At 33.1% G+C, this 20,124-nt stretch overlaps 1 protein-coding gene across 1 annotated transcript; it reads left to right on the forward strand.

Moving 5' to 3' along the window:
• The first annotated feature begins 240 nt into the window (after positions 1-240).
• Positions 241-11,222, forward strand: LOC128239031 (synaptotagmin-6-like). Its single transcript, XM_052955457.1, has 5 exons — positions 241-486; positions 4,643-5,496; positions 6,486-6,606; positions 7,354-7,525; positions 9,657-11,222. Exons 1-5 carry the CDS (start codon positions 456-458, stop codon positions 9,880-9,882), a joined length of 1,404 nt encoding a protein of 467 aa, XP_052811417.1. The 5' UTR covers positions 241-455; the 3' UTR covers positions 9,883-11,222.
• Positions 11,223-20,124: the final 8,902 nt, after the last annotated feature.

The following is a 20,124-nucleotide window of genomic DNA, read 5'->3' on the forward strand; positions in this document are numbered from 1 at the left end:
TTTGAGACACGATATGCGTGCAGATAAAAGCTCTTATAGATCGATTGGTAATGCTCTGCAGTGAATTCCCGAGGCGGATAGGCTTTCCCGGTGAGTTGGTGACCTGGTGACAGTCTCTCCTAGAATGTTACTAGTCTATCGATTTGGCACAACACTGTAATGAACCATATAACATCACGACTTGTTCAGTTATGGTGTACGCAACAATGAATGTTTCCACACATTTTCGGAAATCTTGAATGCACCATGTATCGGAATGAGGTGTTGCAATTCTAATGGAAAGGATATAATTGCTTCTCCTACCAGAGCTAATTGTTCAATGATTGTGACGACGATAGAGCTGTTTGTTGCCGACAATCACTCTGAATAAAGCCATAAACCATGCAACTCCGCGTAATGGATATTACATTAAAATATTCAACGATGAATGATTGTTATATTGCTGCAAATTATTAATGAATAAAGCCATGGATAAAACAGATGCAGGTAAACAGAATGATAACATCGTACTTCTTACTGTTTTATTTTCTTATTTTACAATCCACTAGATTTATTTTAACTTTTGCAATACAATTGAATGCATTGATTTTGAGAAATATTCCGTAAAAAATTACACTGATCAATACATTTGATTAAATATTAGCCTTTTACATTTTAATCCATTTTATTTCAGGCACTTTTTACATGATATTTTGTATAAGTGAACAGTATGATTTTAGGTTGTGTTTGTGTGTTTCTCTTGTTAAATGTCGAGGTGCCTTAAACAATATTATCGTAATTTCGGTTTCTTGGATGGTCACATTTGTTTATATGGTGTTATAAAAAACCATAATGTTTGGCTTAAATGGTCATTGGCTTCTGCAGCCAACCAGCCTAGATAGTCGGTGTATTCCATGTGTTATTTGTAATCACTTTTGTTATGGATACACTTTGGTGAATGAACAATCATATTGATTTTACTGAATACGCAGTTTTATTGGGTACTAATTTTTATTTGTGATACCTCGTATAAAGCATTTAATTCCAAATACACCATATAATTTTCAAGTACAGGTTAAGCAATGAATTGTTTGGGAATAATGAAATGGATTAACATGACTGTCTTTTTTGTTTGCGTAAAGTAATTTAACAATGTTTTTATCGTATGCAATGTCTCTATGCATCGGTTACTCCTCTCAATAAATGATCAAAGTTTGATTTGGTTCAGTTTTTCAAATATAACGTTATTCAATCTTAAACTATTATATCATATCATGAGCATGTTGTGTTTTTTTTACCAAATATATTGAAGGATTGTTGTGTCGGACAAAAAATTTATTTCTATCCAAGAGAACAAACATATATATATTGATAATTGGTTTCGTCGCCTCTGAGCGAAATTCATAATACGTCATTTGAAAATACATTAACGATACAACACATGTTTATATAGATACTGCTTGAATGTATAGAGATCAACGCCAAACAAACACATACCTTAAGACATACAACGTCAGATGAAAACTTATTACTCAATTTCAAATTTCGTTATCGGTAAATGTAAGGGTAACACTTGGGCATGGTCAATAAATCATTTAGTGTATTATTATGTGTATATTTCAACTATTAAAATGGAATTATAAGACACATTTTAAACAAAGGCAGAATATGTATAAAAAGGTTCACTTTTGCAGCTATCGGTGATTAGAGAGAGCGGCGGGCAAAGCCAGAGTATTAAGACAAACTCCATTCCCCTTGATTTATACCCCATCCCTGTTGAAATGAAATTTGTTAAAACAAAAACTAGGGTTGGAAGTGTTCAAGTCATACAAACGAATCCGGTCAGGTCTATATAACATTATACAAAATGCAAGATACCGAACCTGTCAAATCATTAGGCCTTACTATTGTTCAAGTTTCAGGTAATCGGAAAAGTCCTTATAAATACATTTAATGTTTAAAAGGAGTAACTTAGCTCTTGATTAATGACATGAAAGTTACCTCTGTTGTACGCTGAATGGACATTAGGATTGGACAATAGCCATTACCATGTACATTTTAAGTATTGATTATAAGGGCAGAACAAAAGAGGAATCTCACTTTCCCCAAGCTTTACGCTTTTATGAGATGCAAAACATCTAATTCGATACCATTGTTTTGAAATATATTTGTTTTTGAATTACCATCAAACGTATCCAACTATTTCAATTATCCATTCACGATTTTAGACCTGTTTTCAAGATACAAATCTAAATTGCTTTAAAAGAATGAACGGTATGGGTTTCAATACATTACTGATTTTAGTAATATAATTGCTTTCACAATATAGCATCGCATCCAAAGCAAAAGCTTCTAAATTATTGATTATGCTTAACACTAGTTTCTGTATCTGCATGAACCTTATGATAGAAAGGAAATGAATCGCTTATTTGACATTTAGAAGGCAACGTTTTTGATATAAACATTGCTGTGGAAATTAACATATTGAAAGTTGCTGAATGATAATTGGCAATTGTAACATGAATATTTTGCTCTTTGTAATTGACATGCGTACTTATATGTTACACTGCTGGGTATTGACCATAAGCTTAAGAGACATTGACAGTAAAAACAAACTTTTATCAACTACTTATCTTACGCTCCGTCTAAAAGGTTGACATTTAATGTTCAGTCTTATAAATATTTAATCCTTTATAACAAGAGGGACAACTGTTGTTGTTTTTTCCTGTTGACGTCAGCACACCCGGTATCCATGTTTAAATCACCCTCAAATTAGTTCTCAAAACTGTATAACCTTTTTCAATACGCTTATAAACAAAGTCATTGCATGTTTAAACGTCGATACCAATTCAAAACATACGAAAAGGTTTTAAAAGTGCATAAACATGGATCAGTTACCAAACATTATCTGATGATGTAGCAATTATTCTGCAAGTCACAGAGTACAGTACACGGGTAATGGTTCAAGATCACGAGTGTTTACAACAATCGCCACATGATAAATGGATTTAATTGTTGTTGGATGTTAAGAACTGCACTGGCAAAATATAATTCATTTATGTTATAAGTGAGTTTTTGTCATTCACCACAGAAATGGAATTAACTATCGTCGAATGCTGCACTTGCGGGTGGGGTAAAATTTTCACACCACATGTAGATTTACTGGTAGATTGATTTTCCAGTGTCATTATTATGCAGAGTGATTGGACTTTATTGGCGAGTGATTGTTGAGTTCGGTTGTTGGCGGACATTTGATACTAAAACATTATTTGTGTTTTTCCTCTAACATTTCAGAACATAAAAACGTCCTTTTTAGCGGTCACATGAACAAATGACCGTAGATAAACATCATGGTATACTATCCTAATAAACTACAATTTACACGGCACTTTTTTATTGGACCGATTTGTATGCAAGTGATAGATTAATAAAATGAATTGGTGTCCTAAGTGTATACTTAATACTTATTTATTAATAGTCGAAAGTTTGTTAGCGTTATTTTCATTACAAGTTATTGGCTTTGTTTGAACTTTTTTTGTGTGAAGACCAAATTGCATTGGTGCCAAACAACTTTATATTTCCCCATTTCATCTTGTGGTTATTCCAGTTATCTTTTCTATAAACAACAACTAAAACGAACTATAAAGGTCGTCCGTGCGCAAACTAGGTCGACCTTCGATCAACCTCCCTGGGTAATTGAAAGATGTCTAGTAAAATGACACAATTTTCCAAGAAAATGCAGAGACACTGTGTACGATTTCATTTATACAAAACATGTAATTGTTATGACAAAATATAATATAACAGTACAAACACAGTTTTTCACATAAGGAGTGAATCAGATGCTCAATAGGTGATACTACACTCAACAGTATGGTATCTTTAAAAAACAAAGACAATGATGTAAAAAAAGTCCAAAACCGGATTTATTAATTTCGCTTTATTACATCGTAATGATACTTCAAAAAACAAAATGATAACTTCAATTGTCGAATAACTTTCGCTGGTGCTAGTAAGAAGTTCGATAAATCTATACCGTTTGTATTGTTAAGATAACCGTAAATTGTTAACACAATGTTATTGTTAATGTTCGTTACTATTAATTGTATTTTGTTTTGAGGTTCGCTGCTATATATACATACTTAACACTACGATAGTGTTATTTTTTTATAAAAAGATATACCCAAATCACGTTTTAAACTTGAATGCTGAAGTTTTACATATGTATTGCTTTTCGTGTAAAAGCACTATTGCAATAACATGTTAAACACTGTAAATTTAATATGCAAGTTCGGTACCATTCAGGGGATATTTTTTTCATTCTTCCTAAATATTGCTGGCAAAGCTAATTCAATCATCAATGCTAGGTAAACGACTCAGACAGAAGTATTTCTAATTTAATAATAAGAATACCGTTTTCACTAGAAAGCCAACGTCGTCAGAAGGAAATACAGGAAATAAATGTATTTTACCGAGATAATCGTGCAAAAATCTCGATTCATATACTAACCAGATGTGCACAGATGGCAAACCTTTGAATGCTCGTTAACCTATAGCTTTAAGGCTCAACACAATATAATTGGACTTGGACTGGCTGTAATTGATATCCGTTGGCTAATAATTAGCTTTGAGAGAAACATTTGATTCCTTTGTCTCATTTCAGGTGTCCCCGTTATGTACATAGTAATTGCCATTGCAATATCGATTACCTTGGTGAGCACCGTTATTGGATACGTTGCTTGGATAGCGTGTAAAGGCCGACGTCAGAAACGACAAGTATACTGGAAAAAGACGTATAAGGAAACGAGCTCGCCAGAATCCATTCTTGACCACAACTTAAAAATAAGCAAAAGCACACCAGACCTGACATTTGAAACAGATATTTTAGGAAATGAATCGCGATATTCCCGGGCTAAATCCTTCTTTCAGGCATTGCGACAGTCCACAATGCCAACGGTGTCTGAACGACATCAGCTTTTCCATCGTCACATGTCCCATCAAATTGATCTCTCGAAAATAGAATTTTCAGTGCAAAGTGCCAAACACACGGAACAACCAAGTTTAGGTGTAATTAAACCCGAGTTGTACAAGCAAGTGTCTGTGGATAGTGTGAAATCTGAACATTTAGTTTGCGGACAGCTGCAATTTAGTCTACAATACAGCTACGAATTGAATCAAATCACTATTGGGATTCTGAAGGCGATTAATTTGCCACCAAAAGATTTTTCAGGCACATCAGACCCGTACATAAAGACTTATCTGTTGCCTGACAGACGACAAAAGTACCAGTCGAAAGTACACAGAAAAACTCTAAATCCTGAATTTAACGAAAAGTACACATTTAATGTACCATTTAGTGATCTTCACGAAAGAGTGCTACATTTTAATATCTATGACTTCGATCGATTTTCCCGCCATGATCTGATAGGGACAGTCACGGTGCCAGACATAGTCCCCGAGGGAAATAGACTCGTAACGGAGACGTTTTTTGTCCGAGACATTCTTTCATCCTATCAGGTTAGTGATGCTTAATAAAATTATATATAACACTTTGACGGTTCATCGATTTCATATGATGTTTATCATTCAAATCATAATAGATATACGAAATTGTAACACAACGATATATGCCCCCTGTACAAAAAACATTTCTGGACTCCTTTCAGTTCTTAGTCAAATTACAAAAATTCACTCCGTTCCTAAATCCCCACCTACGCGATACCTTAACCTTTTTCACATATCTCCTTTTACCATCTCCTTAACAACAACGTTAAAGGTGTTTGATCGTAAATTACGCTGGAAATCCTTTATACATAATAGAAAAGCTTTACATATCTAGTTCATTTACTTGCTTTCGTCATCGTCATGAATAAAGCTCCATTATTATCAGACACCATTTCATAAACGTGGTTTAGCTAAATTGACAATGGAATTGGATTCCTTCATTTAATGCTAAAGTTCATTAAACAGTCCAAATAGAGTTCAGTGTTAACGAGAAATACTATTCCAATATGAATACCTCTTTTAATACATTATTAATTTCTATTTCTTCAGAATTTTATATTTTGCAGAGCATTGGCCTTTTTGTTGCAATAATGGTTATTAAGTAAAATGACGAAGTTAAACATATTTTATCTTTCGTAACAGAAGATTACAAAGTGCCCTAGTAAAATAATATGAAGGTAGTCGATCTCAAATTAGAGCTGAAACATATAAAAATGCCAATGAAAACCAAAGAAGTTGACGCACGTTTCTAGTAGTTTTAAATTGTGCTCCGAGGCAACTTCATTTCGACTCGTAAGCCTAACAGTAAAAAATATTTTCACGTACAAGCGCAGAAATATTAATTTTCAGTTTTGCATAAATTCATCAAATATTTTACTCTTGGCAATTTAGCTTTTAAATTTGTTCGGGTATTTGCCGAGTATGCCCCTTGATAGACAGAACTAAACAGTTATCCATTGGAAATTGCTTGCGGTGCATTTGATGAATGAGTATTCTTGTAGGAAAAGTTTGACCTAGGCGAGATCATGCTGACCTTGTGCTACCTTCCGACTGCAGGACGATTGACATTAACAGCAGTCAAGGCCAGGTCTCTGAAGGCCATGGACATAACAGGTTCTTCAGGTAATCGTATTCTCTTAATAAAGGTAGTATGACTATAATCCTGTAGTTTCGTATAGTTAGCACGTACTTACAAAGCGACTAGGTTAACATATTCATATAGTTCATGTTTAACTTTAAATGTATCTATTCCATTACGATTAAAAATGAAATCTTTTAATGGTTTCATTTAAATTTAAGTTCTGAAAAACTGGCATTATGCCTACGTTTACATTATGTATGTCAACTGTCATATTCTACATAGTAAATATAACACGTAAGTGACCAATATATAGGAAGTTTTATCGAGGCAATATGATGCTGTGTCATATAATACCAGTAATTTATTTTCAATTACTACGTATTATGAACATAGACCTTGTAGATTATGAAACAGAAGCTAGCAGTCTGAATTAAAGTGTTTTCAATTCTGTATCCTTTATCCAATTATAAGCATTGTCCAATGAAATCGTTTCCTTTGCAGACAGACGGGTTTTAGATACTGTACTCAGATCAAGTTTTAATACCTCATGCACCTTTGCAGACGTATTTTTTCGCTTATCAAATGATGAGCACAAAACAAGAACAAGAGTTAGTCATAAGAAAGCAAGTATCCGTGTCCCGTCTATTTAACGTATTTTAAAAGGGCTGGCATTTTCCTATTTGTTTTATTTTACTCAGCTAATGCAGTAAGATTATAAGGGTACACAATTTTGAAAAGAAGATGACCTTTGGGAAATTCCAACTTATATGGATGACTTTTATATTCAGATCCGTTTGTGAAGGCTTCCCTTGTGTGCGAAGGCAAGAGGATTAAAAAGAAGAAGACGACAGTGAAACGGAATACGTTGAATCCTGTATACAACGAGGCAATGGTTTTTGACGTCCCAAGAGAAAACGTTGAAGACGTAGATATAATCATCAAAGTAATCGATTACGACAGGTAACGTTTACACATTATCAAAATAGTGGTTGCGAAGCTATGATGAATGTTATTTCGTTGTGTTGCCTTTTTGCGGCAAATGACCGGAAATTGGCGCGAATTGGCGGAGCAAAATGCAGTACGTGGCGGGGCAATAATGCACCAAGTGGCGGTACGAAATTGCAAACTAATTATTCCGTGCATTTTTGTCCAGCAACTTGTCGCATTTCGTCCCGCTATTTAGCGTATTTCTGCAGTTTCGCCTTCCGTTGTGAATTGAAAACCGGTATTAAGACAATTCAAGACAAATCATACCGAGAGGACTCGCAAATGGCTTTAAAAGGCCGGTCTAACTACAGCTTCAACATGTACGGTTACAAGTACTGGGAATTGTGCAATTTCAAGTAGTGTCCATTGGGCCTAACTAAATCGCACACGATGGGCAATCTAACTCAGATTAATATAAAATCAGTGCAAAGGCATCTTAATAACATTTTGTTTCTCTCCAACTGACTATATTAATATAAGATTATGTTTCCTATCAAGTTCTTTTAATGCCATCAAAACCCTATTTTAAGAGACACAATCAAATACAAACTCAATTGAAATACGGGAGCACGCAAAACCCGTTATTCTCCCCACAAATATTGTACGATATTTCAATACAATTTCAGGGAAAAGAACCACATCAAATAGCAAATAAACATTGTGAATGCAATTGCTCCCATAACGTGATAAATCTCAAAAACGTATCGTATTTAATTACTTGCTTCCGACTCGTAATGTTTATATGACTGTAAAATCAATTTTAATTTAATCTTTCTTTATCCTGATTTTACTAAATAACAATTAGTTTATAGTGATTATCATTAAGATAATTTCCCTTTAAAGTCCAAGTCTTTAGAATGTAAATTCTACTAAAACAATCAAAGTCAACTTAATTTAATTATGTTATGATAAAATGTTTCGAGCAATTTGAGCCTTGCGTTTGTGATGATGAGATCAAGGAGTTCAATGGTACTTTTGAGTTTTTGTCACCATATAATAGTAAGCATATAATGCAATGTGATAAAGATGTAATGCCTATTTTTGAATGTCATTAAATGGTACTGTAATTACTTGCTGACTTCAAATTCATTTCACTAACTCACATCATCACTTTTTCAGGAAAAAGCAATGCCATTAAATTGTCATAACTTGCCGAAATCAATGCGGTTAAAAGAACCGTAGATCATATCATATTGTATGATGCTGACACGTTTAAGTTTATAATGTCATGATATATCCATAAATTAAAATTTAATGTATATTTATTTGTGATTACACTTAAAATGAAACGTTTTTGATGAAAATGCTTCTAAAATCACCAAGCATTCCATAGCATGATATCAATTAACGAAGCTTTGATACCATGTACAAAGACCGTTGATATGGTGTGTAATCCATTTGGTAGAGCCATTTTGATGCATGTGTTGTCTGTTAGTGATGTTTATATGTTTTTTGTCTCTCAATCAGTATTGTTGCAACCCTTTCCTTAGGCCTCTTATGCTTCGTTTTGTTTCACTTCGAAGCAAGTGCAAACAGTGTTGGCGTTTTCAGAAGGTGTTTCGTTCGTGACGGAACATGCTCATACACCAACAAATTGTACTGGGCAGCATCAAGTATTGTTATGAAGGACATTATATATAGCAAGACGCGATATGCTTTGTAACACATACACTTGGAACATGTGTAGTAGTTCTACTGCGTTATGTTGACCATAGCTTTGGGTTGATATTTGCCCCAGTGTAAGGAATAATTGCCCGAGGGCTTTAGCCCTGACATCTCGTGATAATCTCACGGGCGGAGACGATAATCAAATTCATATTGCGGAAACGAAATTCTATAGAATAATGTTACTATCTATAGTAACATGTGTATTATACATTTTTATTTTTTTATTGGTGGTTTATATGAAGCCGTTTATATAGAAATAGATATGTGCAAAGGAATACGGATTGATTCTTGGGCTTCTCCCTGTAGTTTTAATTGCATTGGTATCATTACGATTTGCAGTTCATACTTAATATGGCCAACTAAATATTTCTTTCATCGTTAGTGAATGTAATAGCAGTGTTTTCCATTGAATTATCATTACATTATATTATTGCAGGATTGGCAGAAATGAAATTATGGGCTGTTTTGGGGTAGGGCCTCGGTTTACCGGAACCGGAAGAGACCACTGGTATGAGATGCTCGAAAATCCCCGAAAGCCCGTGGCACAATGGTATACTCTCCAGGAACACGTGCACGGACAGGACTTAAAACATGGCGGTCGTGGCTGCTTTCGTTATCGCCAGGCGACGACTGACTCGACATGTAGCGAGGCTAGCATGTAAAATGATAACATTCCGTAGGAGTATAATGTTGGAGTATTTTAACGATATGACTTTCACACGAATTAAGATCATCGTGGTTATTGCAGATAACACCTTTTTGATGTCCTCTGAATCAAAGAAAATATTAACTTTCTCCTGTTAAACGGCGTGAATATAGAAGAAGATAAATTCTCGGCAATATATGACACAGAAAGTCGATGGATTAAATGTTAATATTCGACGCCAAAAGACAGCAATCCTTTTTTTTTCATTCCGTTAGGTGCTCTTTTGTTGTATCATGGTCTTTGTTGTATCCTCGGTGTATATGGTAATTCTGGATTATGTAGATGTCGGTTTATATTATACTGTGTGAATCCTTTGATGATACCAATTATTAACGTCATATCAGGGTGCAGACGGTCATTGGATTCTATGAGAAGTATGTACGAATGGTTAAGATGAAGACGAGTATATATCATATACTATATTTTGTATGATTCTGAAAAATACGCTTTACTTTTAAAAGGCAATATTTACTTTATTTGACTTAGGTAACCTATTATAAAATAAAAGTATGATCGTTACAAAAAAGACAAAAAAAAGACATATCCTAATTCTGACATCGCTTTACCTTAATGTATGCTGATGTATAAGAGAACATTCTACTTTCTCTGTATTGGAACTCACAAGATTTGGGTAAATGCTCTTGTCTCCGCCAATGCGATCTTGGATTAGAAAGCTGCCGATGACGAAGACCGTCATAACCCGGCAAAAATCAAAATAACAATCACTATTATGCAATTGGGATGTTTTGAAAAATATCGTTCAAATAATTATTTGATGCAATTATTTATTGCTAATATCTTTTACAGTATTAAGTTAAACAAATGACTTTTATACTATAGGGGCTTAACTTTCAGTCGAATTCAGACTTATAAAATATTGTAGTTTTCCTCATGGCAATTTTATCAAGAAATTAATATCACATTTCTTCTCACAAAAGTTTTAGCCATGATGTTCTGAAAATCAAGACACATTGACATATCACGTTTTATTGTGTCCTATTAACCTATGTCATATTGATTTGAGCTTTTGTTTCATATTTCGCTGTTTTTCTCTAGCGGGTTAATATGAGGTTGTCGTTATATGATGTCCATTTGTTTTAATTCATGTTTCAAAAAGTTTGGAATGTTGATTATATATAAAATTTCATTATAAAGTTGTGCAGTTTGTATAAGTTCAAATGTTGTGTTTATAAGATAAACATTTTATTGGTAATATCTTTTTTATTATAATTGTTTGTGGGGTAATGTTCTTTAATGATTTAAAGTTGCATGTTTATTGATGTTAATGTTTTAATGTTTAACCATGTCATAATGTTTATATTTTCCACTAAAATATTCATAATAAATTTCAAAACGAACACTTTTTCACAATATAACTTTGATAGACTGTAAGCAACGACAAAACGGCTTAACAATCTTTACATATAAGTCTTAGCAAACTTAATGTATGGATGATTTTGAGAATGATTGTTTCCTTAGACATACAACCTATGATGCATGGTACATTGAAAAAGATTGAATCAGAACTAGATTGAACAGCTATATAAGTATCAGACCATTACTCTATTCTCCCCGGACGAACTAAGTTCAATAAAACTATAATGGTTTTCGTTCAACTTCCTGACATAAAATGACATTAGTAGAAAGACAGGAATTTTATGACGCAAACTTCCGAGTGGAAATATTGTTTTTTAATCTTTGAAAGCGACCTTTAAGACAAAACACAGAAACTTCAATTGGCTAGGCAATCGAAGCACAGATAACAAATTTCTTGGTTTAAACCAGTACACCAAGTTATACTCTCTAAATGCCGTGTCAAAAGCAAATTAGCTACTCATTCCATATTGTAAAGTATATCGCTATGATGCGGACAGGAAGCAAACATTCTAATATTTGGTTATTATGGACAATAGTCAAGTATGGTAAAACGACCATACACAGATAGTCGGGCCATCGTTTTAAGATAAAAACATGTACTAGAAATGCAATACGACCCCATGATAATGAAGAGCGGAAAGGACGTAGATAAGAGTCATTAATTTAATGAATTGGAAAAAAAACTTACGTGAAAAAAGCTCAGTAGCCAAACGTTTAAACATAAACTCCGTTTAATGGCACAGAGTAAACGCCAAAGACACACAAAACACAAACAAGAAACATAGAACAACAGCACAAAACTCCACAAACAGCACAGTGCATATGAACTGTATTAAAAACTAGGTATGTTATCAAGGATTGTTAGGTACCTCCTTAGAACGGTCAGTAAAATGTAAAATTACTCAGGTTTAAACCAGTAAACGTAAAACATAAATCTTATCAAAGTATGCAGTAACTTGAGGAATCTTAATAATAAAACAAATAATAATAAACTAAAAAGACACTTACAACGAATATCATTTTTTGACATGTTCACTTAATTGTAATAAGGAAGGTTTTGTTTTTTTCTCGTGTTTGTATAAGATCACTTATTTGTTAAAAGAAGGATTTGATAAGGTTTGTCGAGTGGGTCTGGATATGTTTTCCTTTTCAAAATAAGCCAGCAGTGTTAGTATCATTCAAAAGATTATTGCTACCTTATTTCAGTTTTTTTAATATTCCAGTGTACAAAAACATGGCTGTGCAAAATAACTTTTGGTAGTATTCTAAAATTTCTTTTTTATATAATAAAAACATCATCAAATGATATGAAAACAAAATGGGTTGACCCGGCAACTAAAATTCCAATTCTTGAGCATCGGATTCTCTTAAAGAGTCATAATTATCGTGATGGTATTTGTTTTGGAAATTATATCAGCGTCTAGGTAATTATATGCACGTGCAAAGTTCTGATAATTTCCGTTATATGTCCGTATTATTATATATTATTTTCACTACTATAGTAGTTACATTTAATACTTGATTACTAATGCGTGCAATTTCATGGCCAAGTAGACTGGTGTTCCAATGAATTCGTGATTCACTGACAATTCCAAGGCGGTAATCCAATCCTTATAAGCGGTCAAGCTCTTTCGGTGCGTGTATGGCACGTGTGTTGTGTTTGTATTTGTGTATGGTGATTATACGTTTGTGTCCCTCGTCCATTGTCTTTTATGGCCTTTTATCTTGGCATTTTAAGATGTTTGTTTTTATGTTGTTGTATTTTATTTATATTCGGCTTCTGGGCTTTTCAGATAGTTATCGTTGGATCGTTAATGATAGAAACAACGAGCAGCCACGCCGAGTTTGTACGTTTAAACCAACATGAACATTATCATTAGGTCATTCTGAGACCGACTCAGTAATAAATAGTGATATTTATGCCATGCAATCAAGAAATTTTGATCATACCACTCGCGATGTATACATAGACCGACCAATACCTACAGCTACAGATGATGTCCTTTTAACAACAGGAGTCCAGATTTACAATTTATATGTCGGGTGCTTCACAGGAGACATAAAGAAGCCAATTATTGTAGACGCTACCCAATAAATGGTATCCAAGGCCATTAGCACAACACTATTCAAGTTTCAATATTTAATAATTGAGGTACTTTGACAAACTAAAATACGAATGTGCTTTAATAGTTTACGATATATTGTATATCTAATAAGTCATCTATTCAAACGTGATATAAGTAATCAATTTTCACGACAAATAAATTTAGAAGTTTTGATTCTGAGTAGTATAATACCATGGTTTTAAATTACTTCGTAACCTGCATAAGAGCCCTCCGATATTTGAAATGGAAGCCAGAAACCTGAATAAACATGTTTTCAAATTCATATCATATATCCAATTGCCATTGGCCAATCAAAACGTTTACTTATCCAGAACAGAATAAACAACCAAACATATTTCCCGTTAATTTCCATTTTCAAGTTCATTTACAAATGTGGTAGCTAATGATTTCCTGGCATGTACTAGAATGATTTCGTATACATAATTTAGTATAGATACATAGTACAAAGAATACAAACACAATACAATACAACAGTTTAAACAGGTATACCTCTCATTCAATTGTTATTTGGTTGTTATGTCCCCTTCAAAACGAAAAAGGCTGCCATAAGGTCTTTCGACCTACATGCTTATAATACAATAACAATCACAAGGACAAATATATTGTCACAAATAACAGCACTTGACCGTGCAATTTTATTGGGACAATGACATTACCGAATCAAAATGATGACAGACTGTTACCATTAAAGAGCTTGCTAGAACCAAGATAGCTGCTGAGTGGTCTGTCAATTTAGGATGAAATATCTAGCAATTACAAACGACGAAAATACTTCAATTTATGATGTACACGTTTTTCATATGTGGCAGTTTTAGTAAAACGTTATACAGGTACATTATAATGTTTTTTTCAGCTGCATCTGATAATTATACCAGTTTGTATTGTATACCTGAAGAACGGAGATAATAAAACAACTTTTATATATGAGATTAATTGGACTTGAATGCATTTATGTAATGTCAGTGCGAAAATGTATGGTTATAACTGTAACGTTATTTTCTTGCATACGTTTGTTTCAGAGATAATTAAAGGAAATTTGATGATGCTCGTATATTTCTCACGAGTGTTATAGAAAATAGTTGTTCTACGATCAAGAAATGATCGAGTAAAATTTAACACGATTTTACACTGAAAACAACATATGTTCTGTTTCATTTATGTTAATGATTGTCAATTGGCCTTTTATTCGTGTTTTGTTTTGTCAATAAACCCCCTTTTTTAAAAGAGTGCTTTCTATGCAGCTTCCTGTGGGATGCACCTAACATAAATACAGCAATTTTCATTTTATGTTCGTGGATAGAAATTATCCGATATTCTCTTTTTATATTTTATTTTTAACTCGTTTTTAGTGCAAACATTTTATGAATATCAATCAATAAACTCTTATGAATGCATCTTTGTTCCATATTATAACAGTGTATGCACGAAAGCACATTTTAATTAAACAGGGCATGAATACAATACAAAATTACTCCGCCGGTGTTTATTGAATGAAATTTGAAGATCGAACATGTTAGCGAAACAATTGCGGATTATCATTGGATAAAACATTTTTCTTAGTTTTAAAGTTTGTTTCATGTTACATGGATATTAAGTCATTCATGACTGTCACAGAGCAGTCTTTTTCATTAAAAGAGGTGGATTTCCAGGTGAAGAGTGAAGTTTTAGCTATGTTGTTGCAAAATTTTGAGGCGTGGGTGGGGTAACAAAATAACCCAAAGAATTCAAAAATAAGTAAATGAAAACTTTACGTGGAAAGTTCGAATTACGTATTGCAATGACACAAACTTCAGCTTAAAAAAGTACGCAAACGTTTGAAAAACAGGATTAATCATTTTTCGTATAAACAGTTAGTTATTTATTTTCAATTAAATCTTTATTTAAACTTATGCAAACTTTTAAAAAAAATGGCAACATTTCCTGGTTCATAAGTGACGCGATTGATTTTGATCAAAGGGACGTAACTACAATGCATTTTAAAAGTAATTATTTAATTAAATATTTTCACTCCTTAGTTTGCAGTGTAAATAGCAAATTAATATTTTCACTGTTCTTATTTCACTGCTAAACCTCATACATTATTGAAAAGCATGGTATAAAGCGTGGTCATTAAATTAACATCAATTAAGTTAAAATAAGCGTTAATCAATGAACATGACGGAATTGACAAACAAAGAGTGAGTTATGCATAGAGGGAATATTATAATATAGGACGCTTTTCTTGTGACCTGTATAACTTAAAGTTCGGTGTGTGCACACGTATCCGGAGACAATATTTGTCACCGACCGAGTCGTGATGCATGCCATCAAAAAAGCGCCATATCGTTGTATTCCTATCAATATGCTAGTTTACTGTTATTACTACTATTTTTTTCCTTTTGTATCGTTCGGTTTCAATTTGATTTAATTTACTGCTATCTGTCGAATGATCATGCATGGAATGGCTTGCGCTTATGAGAATGTTACTTTTGATTTTTGAAGTAATGGGAGGCTGAGTCAGAGGTTACAGATTTCACATTATTGGGCAAAATAAGGAAAAATGTTTTATATCTCAGCAAAATAAACACATTTCTAATACTTAAACAATTATAACATGTCTAAGCACAAAAACATTACGAACTAAAACGGTACCTTTTTACGAGTATAAACAATTCGTCATTACCTTAAGATTAGCGCGGCCTTTTAAAAAAACAATGAATGGACGTTGGATTTTTTTAAGATCACTCTATGCATTACAAAGGGAAGTTCCTGAGTGAATCGCTATAACTATCGACGACGCGAATTCGCCTTTCTTGTATTGGCGAGCTGCTCAAGTTTATCATAATGTTACAATTCATCTGGGAATATAAACGATTAAGTTCGTTATTGTTGGTCCCAGAATTGATGATCTTTGAATTTTCAAACAACTAGTTGTCTAGATAGATCGGAAGTGTTCTCTGCTTCGTGCTTATCTCTATGTTTCTTTAAATACCATGCTCCTAAATATATTCATACTACTGATGGCGTGAGTGAAATAATGTAATGGTACGCATAAAAAAGACAGGTTTTACTAGATACTATATTTTTAGCGAAGCGAAAGTAGCTATTTGAGACTACACACCATACTATCATGATACGAGATCAGAAAACGACGGTCTGGTGATACCGATTTTTATTTAGCGTGCCGTATTTTCACTCTTGGATACGAAAAATGAAATTGATAGGCGTATAATGAAATCTTATATCCAGATATTTGAAATACGTGTCATTATACAAGTTAGATATAATGGTTATGATAATATAAGAGAAGAAATGATCATCAAGCATGAAATAGCAGTACATTCATTCACAAAACGTATTAACATGTAAATAGTATCAAGGTTAAGTAAACACATAAACAATGAATGCAGATTATGCAATAATACTGAATTATTACTGACATAAAATGCTTTTATAATTTTTTTATCAGTATCCAGATATTATATGCGAATATTCTCATATGAATTTAAAACTTGATCTATGCTGACGAGGAAATAACTATGTAAACGTTTCACTATATCACATCCCAATCTTTTAGTCCGGCCTTTAATGATACTAATTATTAAGGTAATATACGGTACAATCGGTCGTTGGATTCTATGTGAACTTTGTACGTATGACGAAGACGAGCAAAACTACTGCAGATTGTATTACACTGCAAATTAGCCATCGCATTTATAAAGCTATGTTGACAATATATTTCTTGACTCACTTTTCTGAGTTTAAAGTATGCTCCCACTACAATATAAAATGGACATTTCCTCATCATTACATCGCTTTAACTCGACTAAAGATTGCTGATATATAAGAAATCTTTCCACTTTCCCCGTCAGGATCTAACAAGATTAGAGTTTATGTTTTTGTGTCCGCCTATACGATCATCGGACTGGTTAAGAGTTAAAAATACCAAACATAAAACATTACTTTTATGCCTTCCGATGGTTAAAAAAGACCGCATTATGAGGTAGGCATTATATAACGGTAGGATCTTCTACTGTTTATAATAAAAAAATGACTTTAAAGCTGCACTCTCACAGATTGAACGTTTAGACATTTTTTTTTATTTTTTTTTTGTTTTGTAACGAGCCAGTTCATGCGAAAATGCACGTAAACCACTCATAAAGGATCGGGATAAAAAAAAATGATCGCAGTTTTTAATTTTTTAGTTCACAATTTGATGTTTGAGGCATTTTTCTTAAACCGCTTGTTACGCTTTTATCCATAAAACATTAGTTTTCGAACGGCAATATGAAAATTTGCGATCTGATCTCGTGTCAGCAGTCATTTATCACTGGTTTGCCGATATTTACGCAAAACTTTTCTCATTCCAAGACAAAAAAATGAAATAAAATAATAGTTGTATAAACGGTAAATCTGTGAGAGTGCAGCTTTAAAACCATAGGGGCTCAATTTTCAATCAAATTTAAAGATGTAAAGTATTGTTAAAATACCATTAATGACAGTTTTAATAAAATGATGAACAATAGACATGCCATTACTTTTCACAAAAGATATAGTAATAGTAAAGTGTGTTCTGAGTTTGAATAATTATTGACATATCAATTTTTGCTGAGTCTTACAAACCTATTCAATATGGGTTTAAGGTGATTTTGTAATATTCCACTGTCTTTCTAAATAAAGCGTGTGGGGTTGTCCAAATATGATGAACATTACTACTCACTCGTATTGAGAACGCTTAGATTCTTGCTAATTTATCTAATTAAATATTAATAATATAGTGCAGTTTCTATCAGTTCAAATGTTGTGAAAATATGAGATACGCTTTAGAAGTTTTTTTTCATTATAGTTATTGGTGTTTTATTGTTTTGAATGACTTTTTTAAAGGTCGAATGTGTATTAATGTTAAGAGCAAGTCGTATTGTTGTTTTTTTCACCAACACATTCATAATAAATGTCAAAACTAAAATTGTTTTCACAGTTTGCCACTGATCAATCGCAATTAAAAACATGGCTTAGTAATATTTTATTCTATACATATACATTGAGTCTTTTATCCGCAAAATAAGTAAATACGAATGATTTTGAAAATGGTTGGTAACTTAATTTAGTCATTTAACCTTCGGTGGTCGAGACTAAAACAGAGTAAGATTGAGCATTTAAAGAAGTGGAAGATCACTGCTGCATTTCCCCATGGCCGTATTAGGTTAATTTTACATAAAACTTTAATGGTTACCATTCATCTTCCTGACACATCACAGCATTAGCAGGATGACATATATATTTTATAGGGTAAACTTCCGATTGGGAAATACTGTTTTTGATGACTGCGAGCTACTTAGAAGACAAGCCTCAGAGACATCAACTGGCTTGGCAAATTAAGATCGAATTATTACAATGGTAACACTAGAACATTCAGAACAAACCTTTTTTTATTTGTCTTACAGTGTATAAAGGGCTGCTGGCGCCAATTAGTTGCATTATCATGAAAACAGAATTGTGAAATGAAGATATTAAAAGAGTTGAAGAATTATAATAATATACAAGAAGGTCCGCATACGATACCGTAGCTCTTTAAAAAGTATCACTTTGTTCCTTAAGCTAGCTTAGTGTTAAGTATCGAAACACAGAAAACAAGTAACAAGTACCAACACCATCTTTGCAGTTACAGCCGATTTTAATGCCGTGACTCGACCAAAATAGCTTCTTATACCATATTGTATGGTATTTGACCGAGTAAGAAAAACGAAACCATACGACAGCAGGATACCATAAAGGCAGAACAAAGCATACATCAGAGTCAGTCATGGAATGAACTGGGATAAAAACAACTACGACGGACATCTTTTTTGTCATTTTCGTTTACTATCAATAAGCAATAAGTGTTTGGTTTGCATGCGTATTTGTATAAGATGCCATGTGTGTTGAAACAAAAGTGTATAAAGGTTTGTGGAGTTGATCTGGGTATGCTTTTCTTCTCAAAGATCGACATATGGAATAACCTGACCCATAATAAGTATGTTCTCTAATAGTTCCATAGACGATAAAAATATAAAAAATAAGTTTATAAAACCTATATTTGTTCAATTATTAAGCATTTAGTTGTAGTAGTATTTGAACCATTTGAAAGGTTATTGCATGCTGATAAATAATATTCTAAATCGATAACCGAAACTGCATTTTATATGAAAATTTTGGAGATTGTATTTTGCTACATTGTAGTTACACATTCCATCTGTTATTGATTATAAATGCATTCAACCTCATGTCTCAGTAGACTCGTGTTCCAGTAAACTCGTAATTCACTGTCCGTTTCATTTACCGTTAAAATGGTATTTTAATGCATGTGTTGCCTTCTGGATCTTATCTTATATGTTCAGTTTCTGAGCATGTCCCTAGAGTTATCATTGTATTATTAATGATAGACTGAAACAGCAGAGTTCCTTATAGACCAATAACAAAACATGCATATGGCCCACCTAAGATCAACTCAAAATCAATAGTGATAGTACAGCTTTCAATAATTACAATGAGGCTGTCGTAGGCAAACCAGGAGACAAAACGGAGCCTATCAATGTGAACGCTATATAATAAGATGCACCCACGACCATCACCACAAAAGTATTCTAGTTTCAACATTGAGAAATAAAGTTCTTTGTAGCATACTTGAAAACACTGTGTCATTTTCTCAACGAAGAAGATTTTGTATCAAGGGTACA

This window comes from Mya arenaria, chromosome 6, assembly GCF_026914265.1.
Source record: "Mya arenaria isolate MELC-2E11 chromosome 6, ASM2691426v1".
Taxonomy (NCBI): Eukaryota; Metazoa; Mollusca; class Bivalvia; order Myida; family Myidae; genus Mya; species Mya arenaria.